Source organism: Eutrigla gurnardus (genome assembly GCF_963514095.1).
Source record: "Eutrigla gurnardus genome assembly, contig: SCAFFOLD_57, whole genome shotgun sequence".
Taxonomy (NCBI): Eukaryota; Metazoa; Chordata; class Actinopteri; order Perciformes; family Triglidae; genus Eutrigla; species Eutrigla gurnardus.
In genome coordinates, this window is record NW_028155420.1 from 163,906 (window position 1) to 184,141 (window position 20,236).

General features: G+C 42.2%; 1 protein-coding gene across 3 annotated transcripts in view; it reads right to left on the bottom strand.

Annotated features, from left to right (window-relative positions):
* LOC311010291 (protein NLRC3-like) overlaps positions 1 to 16,040 on the bottom strand; it is a 170,408-nt gene extending 154,368 nt beyond the window's left edge. For 2 of the 3 annotated variants that reach the window (XM_084040832.1, XM_084040831.1), the window contains exons 1-5: positions 15,928 to 16,039; positions 13,661 to 13,771; positions 11,176 to 11,278; positions 3,861 to 3,983; positions 2,425 to 2,547 (exon numbers count right to left, since the gene is read on the bottom strand). In XM_084040832.1, coding sequence (XP_083896958.1) covers positions 2,425 to 2,547; positions 3,861 to 3,983; positions 11,176 to 11,278; positions 13,661 to 13,715 — 404 coding nt within the window. In that variant the 5' untranslated portion in view covers positions 13,716 to 13,771; positions 15,928 to 16,039. Of the gene's footprint in view, positions 1 to 2,424; positions 2,548 to 3,860; positions 3,984 to 11,175; positions 11,279 to 13,660; positions 13,772 to 15,927 lie in introns of all 3 variants that reach the window. The other variant, XM_084040830.1, reaches the window with a different exon arrangement.
* Between the last annotated feature and the right edge of the window lie 4,196 nt (positions 16,041 to 20,236).

Genomic DNA, 20,236 nt, shown 5'->3' on the forward strand with positions numbered 1-20,236 from the left:
GTTGTTAAGGATTTTAAATACTTAGGTGTGATTTTAGACTCCAGTCTCTCTTTTAAAAACATATAAAAATGATATCCAAAAAAATTTAATTCAATCTTCATAATTTTAAGCAAATTAGAGGATCTTTGTGAGATGCAGCTGCCCTAATGTTTTTGCATGCAATTATATTTTCGCATCTTAGCTATTGCATCACCAGCTGGTCTATGTTGAGCTCTACCATCCTTAAACCAGTAGAGCTTTTGTATAAAAAGGCACTTAAAACTCTCTCGTACCATCATTGCAACATATTAGAGAAATATAATCTATTGAGGTTTGATCATTTCTGTAAATTCTCCTCTATCTGCTTGTTTTATAAAGTACTACATGGCCTGGCACCACCTCCTTTGCAAGAGTTTATTGAATATCGACAGTCTCGGCTTACCAGAGCAATAGTTAACACGGATGTTGAGGTTCCTTTTAGGAAAACCTCATTCAGCCATAATGATAATCTATTAAAGGTAGTGCATTATGGAATACAATACCACCAACTATAAGGGAATGTCCCACTCTGGCCACTTTCAAGAGCCACGCCAAGGCATGTAACCACCTCTAAACATACTAATGAATTGTCCTGTTTTTTCTTTTTTTCCGTTTCTTGCTGTTTTGTATAGCTAGTTTTACTATGTATATCTTCTGTTTTCTCTGTACATCAACATCAACCTGCCTAATTTGGACAACAGATGGAAATTAGCCCCTGGGCTATAATCTGGCACATTTACGTGTACTTTTGTATATGTTCATTAATGTGCATTGTCCTGAAATAATAAATAAATAAAATAAATGCCAACCTAATCTTAAATCCCTGGGCTGCCAATCATCATCTGCTTTCTATTGCTATGTCAAACTCTATAAGAAAGAAATATTAGCCACTCAAAAACTCATGAGTACTTGCACCCCTTGATGCTGCCAATACTGTTGCTGCATATCAGGTGGTTTGCTGGGTTGAGAACTTTCATCTGTCTTAGCATAGGAGAACTCTAGGTAGTGTATTCTCCTACGAGCCAAGGAGCTCATGTTGAATGGTCACACGGCGGCTGGTGCCAAGGTCCACACAGAAGATTTAAAATGAGCAACGTTTGTCTCCGATCTTGTACTGTTTTGGGGGGTTAAGATATTTACTCATCACTTCCCATCATCTCTATGTAATCACATGTTGGGAGTGATGAGGCCGGAGCCTAGACGCCAAACTAACTAACTATGTTCCGTTGCTACAATAAACATTCAAACGTGAGTATTCTGACTGAATGTGTTTGCTCTGTTTATCATTACACTGATGAGTGTTTATGCTAGTGTCAGGATCAATACTATAAATGGATCTGGGTCACATGAGACCATGTTGTGGACATGTGAACACTCGTCTTAGTGCTGCACTCAGAGTGTTGCTAGCATATTGTTGGGTTTGTGGTTCGTAGCTGGGCCAAAGGGTTAACAGTTTGCAGGATTTAGTGCTGGTGAACTTGGAATTATTGTTTAAGGGGCTAGTCTAGACCTGATTCATCCTGTAAGGAGAGTTCAGCTTCATTTCTTACCTTCCATCAGCAGCTTGTTCAGCTTTAAAAAAAACACCCTGTACATGTTTCATATTACATTTCTGTAAGTTCACGTCAGAGATAACTGACCAGTAAGACTCTGTTGTGTAAAAGTCCAACCTCTGTACGGGGCAGTCTCAGCCCAAGAAGATAAAATGTAGTGATGTCCAAATTAAGCTTCTTGAAGCATTTTCTTTATTTTCTGAGCCCAATAGATGGCGCTCTCTGTTCAACAAAGGATTGAAAGCAATGGAAATATATCGGCCTTCAACCCTTTGTTGAACAGAGAGCGCCATCTATTGGGCTCAGAAAATAAAGAAAATGCTTCACAAAGCTTCATTTGGACATCACTAATAAAATGTGACCAGAACCAGGAAATCGTGCTCGCTTTGACTGAGATCCTGCGGGAGCTCTGCCATTCCGAGCCCAGCGCTGCCATACTTTATCTGTGACCTGAATAAATACTATATCTGTGAACTGAAGAGTTCTCCGGTTTATCCTTGGCTTCCAACAAAAGAACCGGGGATTAATACTTATCATCAAACTTCACTGCTTCTTCTTCTCAGACAACTAAAAGTACAGAGGTCAATTAAAGCTTCTGGTTTCAGTGATTGTTCACCAAAGTGAAAACAAATGGATTCAACAGGAGAGTTGACATAGATTCAGATCATCCCCTACATGGACTACGGAGGTCTGGGCCAAGACCTGAAAACGACACTGTCTCTCTCTCATATCATCGTGGCTCAGAAGACCTAACAGTTTGCAGGATTCAGGGCTGGTGGACTTGGAGTTATTGTTTAAGGGGCTAGTCTAGACCTGATTCATCCTGTAAGGAGAGTTCAGTTTCATTTCTTACCTTCCATCAGCAGCCTGTTCAGCTTTAAAACGAATAGGGCGACCCATAGACTGGTCACTCTTTATGGATACACAGCTGGGTCCAGGTCCAGGTCCGAGTTGGTCTGATGAGTGCTGCTGCATCCTGATACAATAAATACAATTTAAGGAAATACTTTTTCCAATATTTTCACTAGTTAAGCTTCATACATCACAATATAAGCCAGAACACGAAATTATCACAATACTATATTCTCGTGATACATATGTCACCCCCCCCTTCTATCTGCAATGTCACGAGTGATGCAAATAAACAGAAATGATCCTGCTGTAAAACTAAGTAATGTGAGGTGAAAGTTGCATTGTGGGAGGTGTTTGGCGGTTTCAGGCCCAGGTCCCAGGGTGTTGCAGATTTGCTACTATTTTACGATGCTAACAAATGACTGACATTTATGCTAGCTAACTTGATTGATATCTTTATTGATTGATATCTTTATTTCGATCACGTAAACGACAATGTAAAAAGATAAAATAAATAAGATAAAATAATAATATAATAAGGAAATAAGTGAACAGCAAAAATGTTTACACAAAAAAGTAACATCTCATAAGCAACGCAGTTTACATGAGCGAAAAGGAGTAGGAAGAAGTATAAACTTATCTAATCCTACCCCTATAATTTTAACTATATATTCTAATTAAAATCATAGCACAAAGACATACATTTATTATTTCATTCCTCCATTACACCATTTCCTGCCACATTTTAATCCAAATAGTAAGTAAGCAAACACCTTGTGTGAATTATTCAATGTACCTCTGGAGAATCATTTCTTTATGTCTCTTTTTAAACATGATTACACTCGAAATGTTTTTGATTTCAGTACTCATATTATTCCACAGTTTTACTCCACAAATGGTGATACAGAAACTTTTCTTTGTTGTGCGAGCTCTGCCAACCTTTAGATTTGATTTCTCTCTTAAATCATAACCTTGCTCTCTTTCATGAAACATTCTCTGAATATTCCTTGGTAGCAGATAGTTCCTTGCTTTATATAATACTTGGGCTGTTTTATGCTCCACCAAATCAAACAATTTTAGAGTTTTAGATTTCCAAAATAAGTCATTGGTGTGTCCCCCATAGTCAACCCTGTGAATAATTCTCATTGCTCTTTTTTTGCAGTATGAAAAGTGGCTGAAGTGCAGTTTTGTATGTGTTTCCCCATGTCTCTGTACAGTACTCTAAATATGGAAGAATCAGTGAATTGTACAGAATATAGAGTGATTTATGATCTAGGACATGCTTTGCTTTTACCAAAACTGAAACTTCCCATGCATGTAGGCATTTATTCTTGTAATTAATCCATCAAACGTGTGACAACGCCTCGTTAAGGTCCTTAGGGTGACGGCTGTTGATGGTTATTGTTGGTTTTATTTATACGGGCCAAATCATCTTACCTTCCATCAGCAGCTTGTTCAGCTTTAAAACGAATAGGGCGACCCATAGACTGGTCACTCTTTATGGATACACAGCTGGGTCCAGGTCTAGGTCCGAGTTGGTCTGATGAGTGCTGCTTCATCCTGATACAATAAATACAATTTAAGGAAATTCTCTTTCCAAGATTTTCACTAGTTAAGCTTCATACATCACAATATAAGCCAGAACACGAAATTATCATAATACTATATTCTCGTGATACATATGTCACCCCCCCTTCTATCTGCAATGTCACGAGTGATGCAAATAAACAGAAATGATCCTGCTGTAAAACTAAGTAATGCGAGGTGAAAGTTGCATTGTGGGAGGTGTTTGGCAGTTCAGACCATCACATTATTCATTCAGCAGACTTGAATTAATGTTGATGGACGCTGTGTTTTTGTGGTTCAACAGACCAACAGAGAATCTGGATTTCCCATTTAAACTTTCATTCCTTTCATTCAATATTTGAAGCTGATCAGCTGAAGTGTCAGCAGGTTACAGCGTCAGGGCCAGGTGTGTGTCAGGTTAATATTTAAAGGGATAGTTCGGAATTTTTGGACATAAGACCTATTTTCCAAGTGAGCTGGTGTGTTCGAGACGTCTGAAGACGTTTTCAAGATATTTCATTCACTTCTTCTAGTTGCCGAGTTCGCTTATGCTATGGCTAGCGCAAGTCAATGGTTCTTAGCTAGACGGGCATTAAAAACAGTCTTGCCCACTCCACAGTGCACCCGAGGCAAATCCATTAAAACACTAGACTGTCGATGTACATATCTGTGTTGATAGAATAATATTTGAAACAAAACTAACCTTGCATCGCATGAATCATCCATTTTTTGAGGAACTTGTTTCTCAGCAGCAGCGGAACTTTACTTTGCTCCGTCGGACTCAAAACTCTAAGACGCGGCGCCCGAAATACTGCCCGTAAATAGGCAATCGAACCGGGCCAAACTGTCGGCACTTATACCCCCAAGGCTGTCTGAAAAGCCCTCGGAGCTCACTCAAACACCGGGCAGCCCATGGCCACGCGAAGCTACAATTACCCACCGCGAACCCGGACCACTGCTCCGTCCGGAGAACCGTAAACCCTCGGACGCGTTACGGGGATTCCCTCCGGTAAATAGACACATGAACACCGCCGAATATTCGGGCCTCGTGCCCTCAGAGCTGGGTGAAAAGCCCTGCGTGAGGTCCAAGCACTTTTCACCCAGGTCTGAGGGCATGAGTCCCGACAATTCGTCCCGGTTCGATTGCCTATTTACAGGCAGTATTTCGTGCGGCGCGTCTTAAGGCGGGTCCACACCGGACCGACTGCCCGACTCGCGTCGGTAAATGAAGTCGGGCTACTTAATATGGCCGACTCGAACAACGACATGGGCGGTTCACACCTACGGAATTACAGCCGACGCCATACGTTCCGCGCTTGCGCGAGATGTAATGTCTCCAAAACAACAGGCGGCGCTAATCTGTATTGTGGGCCAAAAAACACGAAAACCGGAAGTAGCCGGTCCTCTCTAGACCACCTTCTTCGATTCCACTGGTTATCTGGTATGTTTACCATCGTCACTTCCGGGCTTCACTGATTCGCTAGTCAAGCTGCTAGCCTGCACCAATCAGAATGGTAAAAGCATGACCGACTCGAATGGCGGATTACACATTTGAATCGGCTGAAATGAACGCCGACGTGGGCCGATTCGAGCGACCACACCAAGGAGACTCATGTCATGGACGCCGACTCTCTCAAAGACGCCGATTTTCGGTCCGGTGTGAACCCGCCTTAAGTATGAGCTTTGGAAAGTGTAATGGACTACATCATCAGAGCTGAAACCGTCATCACAGCACTGCAGAACGCGGGTGAAACATTAGGAGACGGCCTGCTAGTGGCTATGGCCTTAAAAGGATTGCCTGAGAGTTTTAAGCCATTCGCAATACATGTGGCACATACAAACAATAACATCACGTTTGCAAAATTCAAGACTAAACTACGTAGTTTTGAAGAGACAGAGAAGATAAAAGCAGCCGACTCCAGCGACAGTGTGATGAAAACTCAAGGGAAAACCGGATGGCGGCCCGCCAAGACGAGCACGCGTGGCTGGAACAAAGACGACACAGAAATGGTGTGCTTCAAGTGTGGCACCAAAGGCCACAGAGCGAAAGCGTGTCGTCAGAAGACATGGTGTAGTTTTTGCAGAAGTGACACACACAAAGACGCCACGTGTAGGCGTAAGGACAAGGACAGTAAAGACAAAAAGGATGGTGTGAGTAAAGCCTCAGAAGATGCTGAGGAGGACTACATGTTCAAGGTGACAGACGGAGGGACCCAGCGGCAGCCGGCACGCAGCATTCAGTAGAGGGGCCTGATGGTGGACACGGGGGCTACCTCTCATATCGTCACCGACATCACCATGTTTAAGAGTTTCGACTGTGCGTTCAGGCCAGAAACGCACACTGTCGAGCTGGCAGACGGGACCCGGTGCAGCGGGGTCGCTCAGCGGAGGGGAAACGCTGAGGTTTCCCTCATCGACAGCAGAGGACAACGACGCAAGGCGACGCTGAGAGACGCTTTGCTCGTACCGTCGTACCCCCAAAGCATCTTCTCGGTGAAGGCGGCGACTACGAGTGGGGCTACGGTTGTCTTTAAAGAAGATAAAGACGCCTTGATTACCAGAGACGGTACCAGATTTAACATTCATGTTTATGACAGGATGTATTATTTGCATACTGAAGCTGAGCCTAATGATAAGTGTAATGCATGTCACGACATACAAGCATGGCATGAGATATTAGGCCACTGTAACTATGAGGATGTTCTTAAGTTGCAAAATGTTGTTGAAGGTATGCAGATCAAGGGTAAAATGGGTAGACCTGAACAAGAGTGTGAGGTGTGTATTCAGAGGAAGTTTGCCCAAACCAAAAATAGGTACCCTGATACCAGAGCACAGGCTCCCTTACAGATGGTACACACAGACCTTGCAGGTCCTGTAGCCACAGAGTCGATAGATGGGTACAAATATGTGCAGTCATTTACTGACGATTACTCAAGCGCAGTGTTTGTTTATTTTCTGAAGAAGAAAAGTGACACAGTACAGGCTACGGAAAAGTTCCTAGCAGATATATCCCCTTACGGGAAAGTGAGGTGCATGAGATCCGACAATGGAACAGAGTTCACATGCGGTGATTTCCAAGCACTGCTCAGGAAAAACAATGTAAGACATGAAACGTCAGCTCCGTATTCCCCACACCAAAACGGAACTGCAGAGAGGGGTTGGCGTACTCTTTTTGAGATGGGTAGGTGCATGATAGTTGAAAGTGCACTGCCAAAGCAGTTGTGGCAATATGCAGTTCAAACTGCAGCAATGGTACGCAACAGGTGTTATAACAGGCGTACAGGGCAGACTCCTTATGAGCTGCTGACCAACAAGAAGCCCAATGTGTCTAAAATGCAAAAGTTTGGGTCTGCATGCTACACCTACAAACAGGACAAGGGAAAAGTTGATTCCAGATGTGATCAGGGGCATTTTGTAGGTTACGACAAGAACAGCCCGGCGTATTTGGTGTATCATCCAGATACGAATAAAGTACAAAAACACAGGCTAGTGAAGTTTGTGAGCAAGGCAGCTGTGGAGAAACAGACACAGACAGGTGAGCCAGATCTAAGCGATGGCGATGATAGTGTGAGACCCAGGACTAGTGAGATCACGCAAGGGGTCAGTAGGGGTACAGAAAATGCTCCAGAGCTAAGTGTACGAATTGCCTGTATCTATGATGATGACTGGTTCATTGGAAACATTGTTGAAGGCTCAGATAAACATGGTTATGTTTTTGTAAAATTCATCTATGTACGCAGTGCTCGCCAATTCAAACGTGACCAAAAGGACCATGACAAAATTATGTTACTGCTTCCACAAGTTCTTGGATAATAGTAATCCATAGATGAATTTCACAAAAACGTCACCATGTTCATCTGAACATGTATTTTCCTGGCTGATCTGACTGCGAGTGTTCTCCCTCCGGGTTCTGTATCCAAGTGTTCTGAATCCGATTGTTGTCCTGCATCGACATCTGTGAATATTGTATCCTGTGATATTCTTTTCATTCGTATCTTATCTTTGGAAATTGGTATAAAGCAATGAAGCGATCGGGTTCCACTGATCGTTTTGGCCGAGGCGTAACGGCTCTCCAATTCATACGTTTCCTCGTGTTTTTTAATATTTTCTGCACTAACAAAGAAGAATGTAATGTTCTTAATGTTTTCTTTTGCCCATTGAAACATCTCCATTGGTGTCAGAATATGGTTTGCATCAGTGGCCTGCAGACTTGCTCGTGCTGTAAGTCGCTTGTCACAGGCGGGTCTCTTTCATCGGGGATAAGGGGTCGTGATTTTCAGGAAATGAATGGCCAGCAGTCAAAACATTTAATTGTTTGCCATCACTGAGCATAATACTAAGTTATTTCCCCTACTCTCATGCTTTATGATCACTAAATTCTCCCTGATCTACATTCCAGACTTCTGGGAAAAAAGTCCAAAATGGTGCATTTTGACGAATAAAATTCATATCAAGGAGCTTCATAGTCAAAAGTTTTATTTCATTAAAAGAAAGAACAAATATGTATCTTTATCTGGTATAAATCCCATTAGGATCATCAAGTGCCCACGTGGTCATTTGGGGGTCCAAATATGGGGTTCCAAAAGAGTCACCTCTGCCCGGGAGGGTTTTTGGACCCCCATTAAACCCCCACCAGTGGTACCATACCCTTCAAATTAATTTTGGCAAGAGCAAAGGTCCCAAATATAACAAATAATTCTGTTTAGAATAAATATGATCATTCATCGTGGTGCTATGAGCACCCAAAAAGTGAAAAATGATTTTGGCCGTCAAAAAAAGATTGGACTTTGGTGACCCACCTCTCACCCAAACAGTAAGGAATGTTGATTCTGCCTGAAGAATTGTGTAGTACACATTACACTGAACTAACGGATCAGTTTTCAGCCTTCTATCACTATTAGAACAGAAGTTATGGACCTCCAAAAATGCCAACAAATGAAATGCGAAATTCCGATGTGTCAAAAAGGGGTGTGGCACTTGAAATTCAAATGGACGCCACGGGCAAACCGTTTGAGATATTGACCTGAAACTTCAGATTCCCTCGTTTGGTAACATAAGGCATATTTTCACCGCTTTTCAGCAAAATCTGAGAGGTGTCATGTACATGGGTGGCTGAGTTGGCACGGAATGACCCAAATAAATATGCCAAGAAAGGCTGAAGAAAACCTGCTGACTCTTTTCATCCGAATGCAACGTTAAGCTGCAACAGTTAATATACCATAACTCAACAGGGTGGAAAAAAACTCCTCATCAGAGTCTTCAAAAGTTTCAGTATATTCTCCAAAAGTGTCCATTTCTGTGAGATTGAAGAAACTAGCACTGCAGGCTACTCTGCGTCTGTAGCAATGACAGCAGGTAAACAAACTATTATAGAACCGGTAACTTATAAGTGCTAGGTGATATCACTCCGCCGCTGCCATAGCCTACTAGGAAGTATGACACGCTGCTGCTGCTGCTGAGACATAAATCCTTAAAAATGCAAGGTTGGTTTTATTTCAAACATTCTATCAACACATACATACATCGATAGTCTCGTTACAATGGATTTGCCTCGGGTGCACTGTGGAGTGGGCAAGACTGTTTTTAATGCCTGTCTAGCTAAGAACGATTGACTTGCGCTACCCATAGCATAAGCAAACTCGGCAACTAGAAGAACTTGTCACGGGGTCACCTGCTTAGGGATTGTTTTTTGTTACCAGTGTTCATTTGCCCATCATTAACTCTCCTGTCATTGCAGATCCTGCCACCCTCGTCTGCCCTGCAATCACCTCATTCCCTTCGCCTGTGCTTCCCCGCCCACTTCCACACCTGGCCCTCATTATCCTCATCAGCCTCCCATTCATTTACAACCCATTCTCATTCACCCTCTGTCAGATCGTCATGCCACATGCCCTGCTCTCGTCCAGTCAGTGTTTGCTCTGCCTACAACTTAATCTAGACTTCTGCTAGAGGTTTTTTGGCCTCTATCCCTCAGTTTAGTTTTGCTTCCTTTGTTTGCTGCCTTGTTTACCTTTTGTCTGCTATTTAAAAAAAAAAAATTTTTCTTTTTTTTTGGAAATCTCTGAATTCGTGGTTTTGGGTCCAGTGTTTCCTGACACATTACAGAACTGAATGAAATTTCTTGAAAACGTCTCCAGACATCTCAAACACACCGGCTCACTTGGAAAATAGGTCTTATGTCCAAAATTCTGAACTATCCCTTTAATCTGAATATTTATTTGACTCATCAAACTTTACTGCTTCTTCTTCTCGGACAGCTAACAGTAGGGATGGGCAGAACGAGGCTTTGTGAAACAGCGAAGCGTTCGAAGCAATTGCGCCGGAATTGTGTCGAGGTTTCGAAACAATCCGAAACCTGGTTCTCCATGGTGACATCTAGTGGCCAGTTTTGCTAACATGACAATTTGACTGTGAAACTCAACTGGTTCAGACAGAGAATATAAATAGCTGTCAGGTAGTCTGCCCAAACGCGAAAAGTAACGTGGCCTAATGGTGAACAATCGCGTCCTACACCCGAAAGTCCGGTGTTCAATTCCCAAGAAGTGCCACCAACGGTGTTTTTAAATAGATTTTTTTTAAATCGAAATTTGCCAGATGTTTTGTTATTTCAGGTTCATAGTAGCCTACATGATTCTGTTTTAAAATGTAGGCTGATGGCCCAGGCTTTTTCTGGGGCTTTGTGTTTTAGATTAAACAGCTGTTTAATAAGGCAATTGCCTCGCGCGGCAAGCGTCACCTGTGGAAAACAGATTGAAACCTGAATGAAACACTACGAAGCCTGTGGTCACGTGACAAGGGCGTTTTGAACCACATTTCGAAACACTGTCCGAAACACTTGCGTTCCGGAAGCTCGACACTGTTTCGAAACATCAGCTTCGAGCGTCACATCCCTAGCTAACAGTATTGAAGGCAATTAAAGCTTCTGGTCTCAGTGACTGTTCACCAAAGTGAAAACAAATGGATTCAACAGGAGAGTCGACACTAGATTCAGATCATCCCCTACATGGACTACAAAGGTCTGGACCAAGACCTGATTCTTCACCTCAGGACAGTCAGATAATGAAAAGGTTCAATTTTAGACTCAATAAAGCGATTCTAGTTAATATTATGTATATTTATGTTGTTGAGTGAGAATCATGATGGTGGAGTGATCTGAGTCCTGGACACTTCGAGATCCTCGTCTCACCTCTGAGCTTTGGTCTGGCTGTCATGTCCCCCATCCTGAGTGGTTTTAGAGGGAAGGACTCCGTCCTCTCGGTCCTCACACTGATTCATAGCAGAGTCTCCACCTGCTGGCAGAGACGCACACTTTCACTACGGCAACACTGACAACAGAGAGGCAAGGTCCTGCCCCTTCCTGTGTCTCCAATGGGACCTCATTTCGTGAAAACTATGAACGGTAGTTAACGGCGAGACCAATCATGTTTTAGTCCCGTTTGAGTCGTACAGCATCCAGACGACAGGACTAGAATCTCAAAGGCTTTCAGGACACAGGACGGCATTAATCTACAAACTCTACTCTACGTTAGCTTTAGACAACAAAACCAACGTTAGCTTTAGACGACAAAACCAACGTTAGCTTTAGAAAACAAAACCAACTTTAGGTTTAGAAAACAAAACCAACGTTAGGTTTAGACAACATAACCAACATTAAAACTGCAAGCGGTGATGTGACGGGCCCTCGCTCATATGCAGCCGTGGAGTGCCTGCGGTCACATGGCAGTAGGGATGTCCCGATCCAGCTTTTTGCACTTCCGATCCGATACCGATATTGTAGCTTTTAGTATCGGCCGATACCGATACCGGCCGATCCAAGCATGTATTAAAGATTAAAAATGCCGGTTGATGGAAATTATCCAAAATTAGGGGCTGGAAAAATATGGCTGGAAAATGATGAGCATCACATTAATATCTACAGATACTGTAAAACACTATAACGACATATGAGTGCATATATTGTCTTATTTTATCAAGTAAAATATAAGTTATAGGTTTACTCAACAGCCTAATAGTTCATAGAAATTCAGGTAGAAATAGGTTAACTCACGAGTTCCACAGCTTATCAAAAACAATCCTCCCCCCACAGGGAGTCCCTTGCTTTGCATTCACACTGCTCCAGCCCAAACAGGCTTTAGCCCGTACACACGTCATCACGTCCTAATACTACACACACAATATGGCTTGATGTTGTTTTGAAGGAGTGCATATATTTATCGACAACACTCGACCTGCATCAGCGCATGTGCGCACGAGCGGATCTGTGCGAGCAGGCAGCGCGGAAGCCGGTCCGGTGCCGGTCCGGTCCCGCTCACACCACGAGTCTGAAGAGTGCAACAGCTTATCAAAATACAGTGTCAACTCCGTGTTTCAAAGTAGAAACCGACATCGTGGTGGTTTAACGAGGCGGAACGGCATCAGAACAAGCGCGTAAAGTACGAAGAAGAACGTAGCGGGAGCGCGCGGCGAGGATTGTTGTGGCTGCGCGTCTTGCGGAGCAAGTCTACACTGTGCTGCGTGGAGGCGCTCCTAATGTAAATGTTTATTGATTTATGAATGAATTGATAGGTGGCTTATTTTTGGCATATTGATTTTATGGCCTGTACAATGGTAGGGGAAACACGGGACATGCACACAAGTCCGTCTTGTTGTTGTTTAGTGGATGCTGGACAGGTCGCGAGGTGTGCGCTAGGTGTGCTGGAAAACGCGGACCGGATTTTGGGGGAAAACAGAAAAAAATGGAATGGATTACTACATCGGTGCGCTGGAAAACAAGGACCGGAGTTTAAAAAAAACTGGATCGGGAGTCCGGATCGGGATTTTCCCGTGCAGGCCGATCCGATATCGATATGCATTTTTTGCTAATATCGGCGGCCGATCCGATCCAAATATCGGATCGGGACATCCCTACATGGCAGTGTTGCAGCCGCCTACCTGTGCTGCAGCCGCCTCCTCGTGGCGCAAGTTTAGACACGAGCGATTGACATTCAAAGCCATCTATCTCCCTGACTGATGTCTGAGGTGCATGCGAAGTGTGGAGCAGATAAGTCAATGAATAAAGTTAGCAGGTGTGGAAAGTTTCACGACTGTTGATCTGATGTGATCCAAAGTGAAACTCCATTTCAGGCCCAGGTCCCAGGGTGTTGCAGATTTGCTACTATTTTACGATGCTAACAATTGACCGACATTTATGCTAGCTAACTTCCCATGCATGTAGGCATTCTTGTAATTAATCCATCAAATGTGTGACAACGCCTCGTTAAGGTTCTTAGGGTGACGGCTGTTGACTGTTATTGTTTGTTTTATTTATACGGGCCGAATCGTCGTTTTATGGGTGTTTATTGATCGGGTGGTCGGGTGGATAGTAGCCGTTTTTTTTTTTAAAGATTTTTTCAGGCATAGACGCCTTTTTATTAGCAGTGGAGAGAAAGGAAAGTCAGGAGAGAGAGGGGGGTGTGACATGCAGCAAAGGACCTCCGGCCAGGATTCGAACCGGGGTCGCTGCGTATGTGTACGTGCCGTTTTTGGTGTATTTTTGTAGCAGAAAAAGCACCACATAAGGGCCTGGGATATGTACTACAGCAAGCTGAGTCGTTTTCAGCGGATTCGTGTGGACGCAGATTTTCTTGAAACAACGCCAAGGAAAAACAGAGAAAAAAAGATTGTTTTGGTACGTGTGGACGGGTCCTCAGTCACAGAGCTCCACACATGTCCATGCCTTCCTGACATCTCTCCTCCTCCCCCTAGTGTGACCCCTCCTCCTCCCCCTGTGTCCTCTCTGCAGGCTGAAATGAGAGGAATTAGTCAAAAAATAATCAGGCATTACTCAGAAAAAGGTACACAATCAGCGATTGTTGTTTCATGAAGTTGCCGTGGCCACGCCCTTTGCATTGTTAAATTGGTGTAAAGTTTGGAACAATAAATGAAATGTATTGTAAATTTAGCAAATTGTCAAACATTGAATAATTGTTAAATTGGTTTGTTAAATTGGTTTGAAATATATTTATCTTTTTTTCATAGCTCAAACAATGAGTAACTTGTTTTAATTTATATAAATTCTTGCGATTTAAAGTTTATTTTGTATTAAAGTCTGTTTGAATATTGAAAGTTAAATAATTTTTTTGACTTGAACGTTCATATTTAAGTTTAACGAAATGGTTAAATTCACATTATCACACAGTGTTGGTCTGTTGGTTGATAGAGCAGAGTTGATTGTCAAAGCAGCAGGAAGGAGGAGCTGCTGGACCTGAAGTTTGTCTCCGAAAGAGCCGTTTATAAAATTAACGACATGGGGAGCTTTGTGTAGTCCATTATTGTAGTTGTTACCGCAGACTTACGTAACAGCTGTCAATCATCAGCGGGCACATTTTAATGACGTAGCTTTGTGAATGTCCGTGTGGGTTCTCTGTGCAGCGATGGTTGCAGTCGCATAGTCAAAAAATTAGGTCCTAACTCCTTTTCCTAACTCCTATTCCTTGACCTTTGGAGAAAACGTCACAGGGTTAAGGAAGGTTGGAAGGAGAATTCAAAAGGATTTAGGAAAAGTCGACTGCGGTGCTCAGAGAATCCGACCGCATTTACATTTCATTTGTGGTTTTAGTTTAGTTTTTGTCAAATTTGTAACATAATTGCAATAAATAAAAAATACCATTCAATTATTATCACTGTCCACACATGTTTATCAACACAATTCCAATTACTAGCCTATATGTCTGCATGAAAGTCATTGTTAAATATGCAAATAAGCATATCATTTGTTTTAATGAACTGCCAAGGTGTGCCTCACTTTAAATGTTGCTCTCGCAAAGAATTGTGGGTCGGCCTGATCTCCTCTCCTTTGGTAAAGGAAGGTCTGTTGTATCCTAAAGGAGCTCTGAAAGGAAGCACTGGAGCTCCTTTTCTTTGCATTTAGAGAATTTGAACACCTCTTATCATGGTGGCAACTTATTTACTTCCAGGTCACTTCTTCAGTTAGGAACCTTCTGAAGAGGAAGACTGTTCGACTGCAGCCAGTGACTAAATTCATGTTTGACAAAACCGAAACTAAAACCACAAATGAAATGTAAACACAGCAAACGGTCAAACAGGAAGGAGGAGCTGCTGGACCTGAAGCCGGTCAGTGAACCAGCTGTTTATAAAAACCAACAACATGTGGAGAAGTGGACGACGCGCTTTTTGTAGTCCATTATTGTAGTTTATCCAGCGCAGACGCACGTCAATCATCAGCAGCATTATAATGACGTAGCTTAGTGAAAATCCGGTTGGATTCTCTGAGCACCGCGGTTGACTTTTCCTAAATCCTTTTGAGTTCTCCTCTCGCCTTTCCTTAAAACTGTGTAACCTATCTTTTTGTTGTGGCAGCCCTCAGTAGTGTTATCAGGTATTCATAACAGGATGTGTAGTTTTATTGTGAAGGGGTCACCGGACGTTGTTGTGGTTGCCAAGCGGGAAGTGACATGTGTGAAGACGAATAAAGTCGGCACTGTTGCCGCTGAGGACGGCCATTCGTGTCTTTTCTTATTTTCTTATTCACCCAGTATAGGCGCCCTGAACTCTCGGTTACACAAGTTATAGGAAGTAACGTAATCACACAATATAAAACAAGTTATAGGAAGTTACGTAATCACACAATATAAAACAAGTTATAAGAAGTAACTAATCACACAATATTAAACAAGTTATAAGAAGTTACATAATCACACAATATTAAACAAGTTATAGGAAGTAACGTAATCACACAATATTAAAACAAGTTATAGGAAGTAACTAATCACACAATATTAAACAAGTTATAAGAAGTTACATAATCACACAATATTAAACAAGTTATAGGAAGTAACGTAATCACACAATATTAAACAAGTTATAGGAAGTAACGTAATCACACAATATTAAACAAGTTATAGGAAGTAACGTAATCACACAATATTAAACAACTTACCGGTTTGAAGGACGGACGTAGAAACGGTAACTGTTGAGGGCAGGATCAGATGTCTCCCTGTGTTTTAACTGCCACACTAATCTCTCCGTTTCTGCTGCACTAGTGAATTGTTTCACTTTCAGTCTTCAGCCCCTCCCTTCCTGCTCTCTGTGTCTGCGCGTGCCTGTGCGGGGTGTGCGCGCCTGCAAACCTCTTGTGTGGACTTTCTCGGACGCCGTTGATAGATAGACGTGTTATTTACTCATGTATTTATGTTAATGCTCTGACCTCCTGTTTGCTCCATGATAGAGCTTGTAGTTGTGATATTCCTCATGATTAGTATTTTACATTTCTGTGTACAAGTTATGGTTTATTATTGTGTTCATAAAACAATGACAACGTGTTTATTCCTCTGCATTATAGAGTAGTGTGTTCATTTTAGAGTAGAATGTGAATTGTATATTTTTTAGTGATGTCCAAATGAAGCTTCGTGAAGCATTTTCTTTATTTTCTGAGCCCAATAGATGGCGCTCTCTGTTCAACAAAGGGTTGAAAGCAATGGAAATATATCGGCCTTCAACCCTTTGTTGAACAGAGAGCGCCATCTATTGGGCTCAGAAAATAAAGAAAATGCTTCACGAAGCTTCATTTGGACATCACTAATATTTTTATAATCAGTAGTTTAATGATGTGATTTAAATGTTGTCATGGTTGTTCAGTTGAAGATGTATTAAGTTTGGTAGGTGGCTTCTTTAGATTTAGGGTTTAGGGGATCTTTCCAGTGATGGAAATGGAAATGATGATGCAGGATGTGTCTTGTCTTTTGTTGAAAAGCTGTTTAAGGCCATGTGGTTGCTTTTGGGTTGGACTGGGTTTTTGTGTGGAGTATTGTCTATTCAGTGGACAAAAGTACTTTGCAATGGTTCTAATAGTGTAAATGTAGTGAGGTAGGTTTATGAGTTGATGTTGAGGTATATTGTGTTTGGCAGGTCGTTTTTAGGAAACAATTAGAGTGCTCTGACTGTCTGAGTTGTAATTTGGTGTGAAGTATTGGCTCCAGCATGTCTTTTGTCTTGCAGACTTGTTTTTATGTTGTTGTGGGCCAACGTGTGTGTAGGTTTGAGGGTACTTTGAAGGATTACATTTTTGGCAAATTGAATTGGAAAGTAGTGCTGATGTATGTTGATAATTATTCTACATTGTCATTTGTAAGTCTTTGAGATGTATAATTATATGTGAAATGAAGGATGGAAGTATTGTTAGGAGCTTATTGTATTATTTTTGTATGTTATGAAGTTGGTTGAATATGAATTTCATGTGTGTTGTTTTAAATTGTAAAGGGCTTGTTTGTTAGATGTGTAAGTTTGCTTATCATGGCCCATATTGTACCAAGGATGGTTTGTGTCATCATGTTTTTGGAAGTAATCTGAAAAGTATTTGCTAGGCTGGCAAATGTTTGTCCCTCATGCATCATGACATGATTGTGGGCTCTTATTTTACAATCTTGCCTGTAAGACAGAATGACATACAAATGTACGTTTTGTGTAATGATATATATTTAACCATTCTTAATGCATGTTTGTACACAGTATAGTAGTTGTTAGTCTCAGTGTAGCATTGAGGGATTATGGAGGATAACAAATAAAGAATTAAATATTGTAAGGTACATGCATTTGATTTATTTTGTTGTAGTTGTGATATTTGAAGTTACTTAAATGATAGCCAATTGTGTTTGTGAGGAGAATGTGGGAGGGGTTTAGCTACAGGTTAAAGGTGCCATATTATACTGTTTTTCATCCATTCCACACAGCTGTCAGAGGTCCAACAACACTGTTTTTGATATGCATTGCCCCAAACCCATCCGTGGTCCTGAATTTGAATTTGTCTAAAAGTTGCTCAAATGAGCTCTGCTGAGAACAGGCTGTTTCTGTGTCTGCACCTTTAAATGCTAATGAGCTCCTTCTGTCATCGCCTACTTGGAGAGAGACGGAGACGATGCCGCTTACGCTAGCGGTAGCATGCGCCAATGTTTACGTGGATGTATCGCTATGGCTCCTATGTGTCTCAGGTGAAGTTGCTGGGTCCCGTATGGTTGGGACAGATCCTTTTACGAGGGTCAGTGTCGAGGCAAAGCCAGCTTTGTACTGACCCTCGTTACTGAAGCAGCCCGATGTGAAGTGGTTAGTGCACACATACAAGCTAACATGAACCGTAGCCGGCACATTGTCATAGAAAATGAAACGCAAGAGACCAGACCCGGACCGTCATCAACAGCGCTGTCGGACACGCCCCCGGGTTCCGTGTGAGACAGAGGGAGGATTGTCTCCAGCTTCACCCACACTGGGATTTATTGACGGAGCACCAGCCGGATCACCCAGCGCCACAACCGGTAAATCGAGCTGCACTCTCCCCGCTGTGTAGAAACGCCCCCTCTAGGATATCTCCTATCATCAGAGGAGTTCGGCCGATGCAAATGACTCCCTTCGTTATGTAACGACGGGAGCTGAATCTGAACAGCCTGTAGGACCACCGTTGTACCAGTGGGGGCGCTGCAGAGACCATGCAGGAGTCGCTTGTTTTCCTCATTCTGGGAGTCGACAGGCTCAGGGAGGACCAGTTTATAGGTGTAGAGACCAGAGAAAACCTGTTTTTCATAATATGGGACCTTTAAAATATAGTTTAATTCAAATGCACTTTTGCTAAAATATCAGTTCATGAACCGTTTATACTTTTTTAAATTTTATTTATTGTTCCATATCATAACAAACGTTATGTCAGGACATGTTTTCACATACAGCAGGACTAGAACACCCTCATGATGTTCAAAGTCCCAACATCACCCAAGAGCAAGCGTTATAAAGCGTTGATGAATGGAAAATCACAGCTGCAGCATCATCATAGTTTATAATTCCTTAGTGGATTTAGCAGGAGCATTTTCTCCAACAATGAAGAAACAGTTTAATATGTGTTTTTTATTTGTAATATGTTAAATACATTATGTTTTCTATTCTAATCTGTGTGTGCTCTGTGTTTCATGTTGATGGTTTTCACTGGACAGCAACTATTTGCTCCAGTCACTAATGCATGTTCCTCAACACGACAAGGTTCAGTCTAAACAAAGCCATCCCGATATACTCCATTCATTTAAGTACATTTACACAAGCATTAATACATTTACAACAAGTACAAGGAGGAATGAACCTGACTGACTACAAATTGCAACTTTTTCATTCACGTTTTTGCATTGACTCTGAATCTAATCTAATCACATGGCTTTGTTTGTTGTGAACAGTTTCAGAGACGCAGAGACACTGATGATCCAGACCAGACTGTAAACCCAGGATAAAGAGGTTCAGTGAATGTGGTGTTGAAGGTGTGGAGGTGGATCAGTTTGTTAGAGGAGACTCTGTAGAAGGTCAAAGTGCCAGCAGGACAGTCCAAGTACACTGCTACCACACCAGAGGAGGAGGAGGAGGAGGAGATGTCTGTTTCTTTGTTTTTGTGCCAGACATAGTAACCACCACCATAACAACACAGACTCCAGGACTGATCATTCCTTCCAAACCCAGAGTTTTCTCCTCTCCTCTTGATTCCTCTGTAACTCACTGATATATAAACATCTCCTCTCCACTGGACCTCCCAGTAACAGCGACCAGTCAGACCGTCTCTACACAGCAGCTGAGGCCGTGAGACAAATCTGTCTGGATGATCTGGATATGACTGGTCGTTGAACACACGTGTCACCTTTCTGTTGGTGTCGTCCAGTTTGAGGTTTCTGCTGACTGTGTTTGTGTCCAGTTCCAGTTCACAGACATCTGATGGAGAGAACAAACACAATGCAGCTAAAGGTTATTGTTGGAGACAATTGGGTGTTTTTTGTTTGTGTTTTAAAGCTTAATAAATATACTTTGGGTATTAGTATATGACATCACAAGGGGGCGGTAACTTGATGGTGATGGGTCACGTCATACATTTCATTGATAAATAGGACACCGGTGTGTAGTGGTGTGTGTTTTGTTGGGGAACTAGCAGGAGCAGATTCAGTTATTAATAGATACTTATTCATATCAATAGAATTATTGATATTACTAGGATTATTAATACAATTAATAACTAGAAAATTCCCCCGCCGGGAAATTTTGAAAGGGCCACGGGGGCTACTGCCGGAGTGTATATACATTACGATGAGATTCTTCGAGATTTCAAACGAGACGGAGTTGTTTTAGAGGCAAATACAGAGACTGCTTGCTGACTTAACTGTCAGAGCAGTCCGTTTTGAGTATTTTGACGTACTGTAATTCAAAAACTTTAGATGTCACCATTCTTCTTC